Source organism: Mesitornis unicolor, unplaced genomic scaffold (assembly GCF_000695765.1).
Source record: "Mesitornis unicolor isolate BGI_N332 unplaced genomic scaffold, ASM69576v1 scaffold47171, whole genome shotgun sequence".
NCBI lineage: Eukaryota > Metazoa > Chordata > Aves > Mesitornithiformes > Mesitornithidae > Mesitornis > Mesitornis unicolor.
Window position 1 is genome coordinate 18,050 of NW_010164006.1, and position 7,805 is coordinate 25,854.

A 7,805-nucleotide genomic window follows, 5' to 3' on the forward strand; every position below is an offset into this window, starting at 1 on the left:
CCAGCAAATTTCTAAACATTCCCATGACATTAGTAGCTATGGAGGGAAGTTTTAAATGACGAGCATTTTACAAGGCTTTTATGACGCAAGTAAAAGAAGCAGCAACTAAACTATCAGGATTTCAAATTTGATAAATGCCAGATTTTTCTGAGGAATCTTCATGGGAATGGGGAAATCTCACGAGTTCCTTGAGAGATCCAGGGGCACCAGCACGTAGGCACGCAGAGGCCGTGTTCAGCTTTGGTTTAAATGCACTCAACTCCTCCGCCCGCTGAAATTTCTGTTCCTGAGCCAGCTACTGGCAGTCAAACAAGGTTATTCTCCTTCAGCTCTTCGGTTTTTTTCCCCTCCTCTCCACCACAAAACCCCAACAGCGGAAGCCATCTCTCCCTCTCAACAGGCAGGCAGGGTCTGGGTCTTTCAGATGCAGAAGCTGTCTGCTTGGAGCACGCTGTGGCAGAGGAAAGCCATTTCCTGACCAAGGCCTAGGCTGGCTGTCAACTGGGCTCAAGTTTATCAAACAAGGATGCTCATAGCAAATACACAGAAATGGGAAGGCTCTACTGTTACAGGCAAAACAAACAAGCAGACACTCAGCCCAGACAGACCCTTGGGAAACAGGCACGAAATCAAAATGCGAGGTGACAACTTTTGCATCCAGTTGTGGCAAAGGACTCTTGCAAGCCAAGTGCTCCTCTTTGGATCGCTGAGGTTTTAATTATTGTGCCATAGCTGTAAACATTCAATTACATTTACAAATAGTTTAACTTGGTGCTTCCAGGAGAAGAGGGATCAACTCAAACTCCATCTGCCAGTTGGCGATGAGAAAGGTTGCATAAAACAGGATATGAAGAGCAGACACATTTTAATTAGGACTCCTGAAGCTCTCTATTTTAAGCAAATGAGTTACGACTCCAACATATGCAAGAACACGGCAGCATAAAGCAAACAGTTCCGAAGTGACTGCTGCAAAGACGCACAAGCTGTGCTCAAGCTGGAAGGCAGCTGATGGAGCTCCAGAGCTCGCTCCTGCCTCCAGCCACCTCACCAGCAAATCATCCCACAGCAGCGGGGCTGGGCTCACGAGCACAGCGCTAACACTAGAACCACGATAAACACCTATAAATGGAATTCTCTTGGACTCACCAACACAAGACTCTGGAGGTGTGTTTTGTTTGTACGAGTCAGTGATCATTTACACTCAAGTTTTCTGAAGAAAGGCGAAAAGAACTGAGGATTAAGTTCTCACACTGATCTCAAGAGGACCATGGGCAGCCAAGTACTCACATCAACTGCCCTGCTGACAACACACACAACACCCTAGGAAATCAATCTGGCTGGTGCACAGGCTCATTTTTCCTGGCATTTGTACCTCTCTTCTAGCACGAAGTATCTATCCCTCTGCTAAATGCAGTAACCACCAGAGCACTCGTTCCAAAAATACAGTCCCCCTGAGCGCTGGCACCGTTATCGATGTTCTCTCAGCAACTCCGTCATTCTGAAGAAGGTGGAAGGAAGAAAAACACCGATCAGTTTTCAAGGAAGACATGCTGGCCCAAGACCCGATTTAACTGCCAGCAAATCCTACGGGATAGTTTTCAACCAGACCAATCAAGTGCCAATTGCAAGCATGGCTTTGGAAGGGTGCCATGAGAGGAGTGGCAGAATCCCGGGGAGAAACAGCTGTGTTCCCCTGAAGAGATCCAGAATAAGAAGAATTACATATATATATAAAATAACTCTATATATGTGTGTGTGTCTGTATATATATTATATATATGTATATAATATGTGTATATATATATACATACACATAAAATATTGTTTTAAACTGGAAGAGGACAGATTTAGACTGGATTTCAGGAAGAAATTCTTCACTGTGAGGGTGGTGAGGCACTGGCACAGGTTGCCCAGGGAAGCTGTGGGTGCCCCCTCTCTGGAAGTGTTCAAGGCCAGGTTGGATGGGGCTTTGAGCAGCCTGGTCTGGTGGGAGGTGTCCCTGCCCACGGCAGAGGTTGGCATGGGTGAGCTTTAGGGTCCCTTCCAACCTGAACCAGTCTGTGACTCTATGATAATCCTTTCAATATGACCTGAGACAAGAAAGATGCCCATTTCTTCTCAGAGGAAGACAAAGGCATGGACACTTCTAACAAACTCAGATCAGTCAAGGACCGTCACACGCAATAGTCCTGTAGCCATGACACACCACCAAGCAAAGCTTCAACGTCCACTGTTTATGAGTAAATGGGGAATCAGTAAGACACAGGGAACACCAACAGCATGCGAGTACAGGGCTGATTATGTGCATTGCCTGACACCCTCATTCCCTGCATCCAGATATATATTTTGCAGCATAATTTGGTTCCAAAATCTAATCATTTATTTCAGTGGAAAAAACTATACAGGTTTCCTGACTCAGGGCACAAAACTGCAGCTTCTTGATGACACAGACAAGAAATTGAGATGCTCTTTTCCTCAAGTTCAAAGAGATTTCTGTTTTGCAGAAGCGGAGAAAGGAACAACTGCAGATGTGTAACTCCTGCTCTCTCCTCTGACAGCGTTAATTGCCCTATTAAGGCAAACCACAAAGACTCTCCACTTCTTCCCCAGAGGTAAGAGCCCACCAACCAGCCGTACCTTCTGTCTTCCAATCTAATTCACCACGACTTCCTCTAGGGATAAACTAAGGACACATTTAGCTACTCAAGTCTTTTGAAAATGTTTGGCTTTATTCTTTGGTTTTCCTAGAGTTGTCACAGAACTTTAAGATAGCACTGCACTAGGAAAACAAAACAACCTGCTGCCCGTTTTAAGGCCATGTAATGTAAACTAGACTGAGTGGAAGTGGGTTACAATAGATATCCTGATTCAAAACGAAAAACATTCAATCACAGATTAAATCAAGAATATGGTTACCTATCTAACAAAGGGCAGAAACAGCAAAACATTTATTTTTCCATTTATTGGCACTTATTTGAAAAATAGCATAAATATTCAAGAGAAAGGAGACAAGACGACTCACATGCAACTATTAAACCCCTCCACTGATGCACCTTTTAAAAAAGACTGGAAGAGACACCAGGAGGTTCACTCTTATGAAGTAAGCAAGATTAAAAAAAAACCCAAACCAAACCATCTTGCCCTCAGCACAAGAGTGAATGCACAGCAACTCTTTGGCACATACCTGAAATTGTGAAACAGAACTGCGCTGTATTAGACAGCGAGCAAACAGACACTGAACACAAGCTTGTCCATCTGCCACAGGGATGAAGGGCAGCCTGAATTTCAAAAGGAACTGCAATCAGCAAGTTGACTATTACAATAACTTAAGAGGAATGAAATCAGAAGTAAACCATGTCATATCTTACTTGAACGGAGTAAAACTATTGAATACATTCTGGGTTTTTTTTCCTACAATAAGGACATATGGAAAGTGGTCGCTGGTCCTCAGGTCACTGGCTCTTTGCACTCCAAGTCCTCCACTTCCAATTTTGGTGGCTGCTGGCAATCAAAGCTTCAACCATCTGAATCTTTCACAGCAGAGTTCACAGTGGGCTTTTCTCCTACTTGAGAAAGTTTCCATACTGTTCTCACTTTATCACACATTACAGAGATTTAGTGTTTAAAAATAAAACATTCTGCTTCATTATTAACCTCTCCGGAGAGAAGACTTGAAATCACGTAGTACAGATGGGTACACACGGGGACCCAGCTGAGGGAGTTCAATTGTGTAACAGGAGCCACCAACCAAAATGAGGTTGCCACTGGAAAGTTCAGAACAGCTGTCTGTGGTGCGGTTTACTCACTTTTCCTCCTATTGGGGGAATTTCAGAGTTGAGATCAGGATGCCTGAAGCCACTGTTTTTACAAATACAGTACACGAATCTTCAAACACCTCCGATTACCAAATTCTAGGCTTCCAATCAGCACCTGAAGTTTTCAACAGCAGAAATAACTTGACGCCATTGTTTGAGGAAGAGACATCAGGAGATTAAACACGTTTGATCGCCTCAGCCTGTAAAAAGGCATTCCAGATTCCTCACTGCGTTTGTCCAACAGAAGTCATCTATGAGGACAAATACCACCTGTCAAAATAATGCACTTCTGAAGTACTAAATACTAAAACCTCAGGATTTAATGTTTTGTTCCAAATATTATTACTATTTTTCCCTACTAAGAGACCTTGAACAGAGCATCTACCACTCTAATATATCACCTAAACGCGGAAGAAAATAATACAAAAACCCAGAAGAATGTTCCACACATAATTCAGATTTAGTCACAACAGCGGTCATGATCATGAATAAAATCCCACATACAAATTTAACAATTCACCCACTTGTTCTTTTGACATCGGAACACAGAACTGATTAACAGCCAATCATAACAAAACACAAGAATCAATTCCACCTCCTTAATATCCTCCCTTTCATATGAAGCAAAAAAATATAAATATCTAACACTCAGGGAACAAAAACAAGTTAGTAAGCTGCTTTGCTGGTTTCAGACCGATTACAAAAGTGGAAAAAGTTATGCAGAAGCACCACTTTGTGTCAGGACACAGAAGACCCCACCTGCTGGCTGATGGAAAGCCAAGTCCTCCACAAGCGGAACGTACAGATGGGATTTGTAACTTAGGCCACAAGACGATATCCACTGTGAACCAAGAGCTTGCTTACTGCTGGCAGCATCAAATATGTTTGCAATTCAAGTGCTTACTGTATTTTAATAAATGTCATAGCAAATCACTAGAAACGTGAATTCCTCCCCAAGGAACTATTCCACAAGTTTTCTAGAAATAATGACATTTCTGGAAGTTCCTATGAGGAACAGAGTAAGTTACACATAACAGAAAGTCTTTTTGGTATCCAGCCTGTTTCTTGGTTTCCATTAGCAGACAGCCACTTCTCAGTTAATAGGTAACTTCGCTGTAAGATCTACCGGTAAAAAAGGAGATCTGGAGTCAGCCAGTGAGACTGGAGAGTCTGTGCTGGTGCCAACTTCAGCTGGCGAGTCACAGGAAGAGCCTGCACTGCTTCTGTTGTCATCGAGAGCATGCGACGACAGACTGAAAACAGATTAACACCAAGACATGAGAAGGGAGGGACTCTTTCCGGTAAGTTTCAAATACCAGCTTCCATTCATTAGAAAGCCATGTTAAAAACAAACGTACATTTGTTTTTAAATGTACAAAGGGGTCTTATTTGTCAGGAGGCATCTTTTGTCAGGAGAGCTGACAATAAACTGTACATACTTCAGTTGTACTGTTCACTACATATTTGGCAGGACACAAAGTTGTAACTGTAGGTGATCTATCATCAAGTGACAGCATCAAAGTGTTTTTTACAATTACCATCTTGGAAACCAAGATGCAGCAGCCAAACCTGACCGGCTATGCCTACTATGAATAGGGTGTGCAAAAAAGGTATGTTTTTAACGTACCTTTAAAACATCTATTTTATTATTGCCCCTGCAATGGGCTCAAAGCTTGTGCACAGCTATGTACATTAGCTGAAAGACAAAAGGGACAAATGTACTGTGAATAAACCTGTCTTGATAGTTGTGTGGGCACGCACTATGTATTATTAACCACTTGACTAAAATACTGAATCAAAATTCCTCGCTATTTGAAGTCATTACGATTTTTTTTTACACAGAACTTTTTATCTCCTCCCAGCAGGGAGGGTCAGACAGACTCATGTTTCTGTGTGACTAAGAGCAAGGAAAAAAGGAAGGAAAAAAAGAAAGAAAAAGCCCTCAATCCACTCACAAGCAGTAGCATTCATAATTGACTGCAACTTGAAAGTAGACTCCAAAAGTTGCCACCCATGAGATATCTTTTCCTAAAGATGCTCAGCCTCCATACGTGTGAAGCCTGTTAACAGTCAGCCCTAGAAACTGTAAAATTGTAGCGAATCTTACTGCCTGTTTACTGTGGTAATTTCAGTGCTTCAAAATTACGGGATATCTGTATTAATAAAAATAATAATAGTAAAAACCCTCACAATTTCAAGCATGATCTTTGCTAGATGAAACAAAGACTTGCAGTGCTTCAGATGAAACCAACAATAAATAGCACAGCATTTACCATCCCTCCAGGTCCGCCTGATGTGAAACTTCAGGGGAAAGCATGTTGGTGGATCCTTGGAATAATCTTTTTGGATGATCTTCTATCTCTGTTACACCTTGGGTAAGAGAGGAGTGATAAAAAATTACTATTCATTCAAACTAAAATCCACTTTCAATGTACCTCTACAGAGCAAACGTATTATAGAGGTTGAAACTTATCACAATCTATTGAGTGATGTTTTATATGTAAAACAGAGAATTTCAATGCTGTAATTTTAAAGATTGGTTGTTTCTTGGAAACATTCTAGACCAAGCTTCAGGAAAGTTTAGTGAGTTATGAACTCAGGTTTAGGTATCAGATATTCCTTCTTCGGTAATGGAGAATATTTCTTTTTGTTCCAGTTTATTCAGCCACCAGTTCATTAACCAGCTCCATCAGAGTAGATAAGCCAAGAATAAGAAAAACTTCCTTTACTCTTGCAATCAATATAAACAGGGTCCAGGATTATCACTAAACACATCATGGAATACCAGGTTGGAAAGGCTTTGATTTCCCAATACTCAAGAAGAGGGGAAGTGTTCTGTTACACAGGTGAAGCACGTAGGTCTATTAAAAACCAGATACAACAAAATAGCCAGAAGTTAAAACTTGAAGGAAAACTTAGGAGGATAGAGAAATGTTTCCCAATAAAGCAGTAAGGTGTTTACCAGGTCTCTGGATCAGTTTTTGGGTTTTACCACAGATTTAAAATAATCGGAAGGATTATTTTAAAACTACAGTACCTGTGCACTTCAGACAGCCAGGACCTTCAACATTTTCTATTTGTGCAGTGAAATATACCAATAGTTGTAGTTCTTGTTTTGTTAAGCAGGTTACATGAGTTTCTTATCAGTTCTACATGGCTACAGCAATGAAGCAGCACTAGAAAAGAACAACTACTAGTTTTACAAATAGTAAAAAATCAATTTATCTGTTTTACCCCTGCAAATAGTTCCATTTACTTGGTCATCTGTAATATCCTCTATTTCCAGTCACTCTCTGAAATATCAGCCAATTGAAGAGTTATGAAGAAAGCTACATGGATTATTACAAAATTAACAAGCTGTCTTAACGTGTTAGCCAAATCAAAATACACTGTACCTTTCCTTTTTATTGACCCAAGAACACTCGGTCGAATACAGTTAATTGGACTCTGGCTCCTCCTGCTAAAAGAAGGCATATGCTATGCTGACATCACCAGTAATAAAGGAAGCCTGAAAACATGCAAAGAATCAAAAGATATTCAGATAAGAAACTACTAAGTGGAAAACACTAAGACAGCAGGCACTAAAACAGCTTATCCAAAGTAAGTCTTTTTTTTCATTTTTCCTTTCCCTGAAGAAAAACCAGAAGCACAGACCTTAACAGAAAAAGTTTAATCACGTTATTTCACAGCTGGGGCAATGTCAAGGCTCACATCTAGGCACTGGCTAGATCTCAGCTGTCAGGCAGTACTTGACTGAACTGTTAGGGCCTAATAAAACTTAGCTGTATGCCCACATCACTCAAAACAAGATCCAAAGCAACTAAAACCACAGTCACTAGGAAATCCTGAATATCTTTGGGCATTATTTCCCCCTTTAGAATTAAATTCAATTACTTAAGATTTGATTAAGAGCAATACGGACACTACACTGAGAAGACATATCAAAATGCCAAGTGCTGGGTCCTGCGCTTTGGTCACAATAACCCCATG

At 41.0% G+C, this 7,805-nt stretch overlaps 1 protein-coding gene across 1 annotated transcript; it reads right to left on the bottom strand.

The window, feature by feature from the left end:
- Positions 1–4,908: 4,908 nt before the first annotated feature.
- On the bottom strand, positions 4,909–7,289 carry LOC104548197 (protein FAM122A-like). Its single transcript, XM_010194147.1, has 3 exons — positions 7,211–7,289; positions 6,089–6,185; positions 4,909–5,068 (listed from the first exon to the last, which is right to left on the bottom strand). The coding sequence occupies exons 1-3, from the start codon at positions 7,287–7,289 to the stop codon at positions 4,909–4,911; spliced, it is 336 nt and encodes a 111-aa protein (XP_010192449.1).
- Between the last annotated feature and the right edge of the window lie 516 nt (positions 7,290–7,805).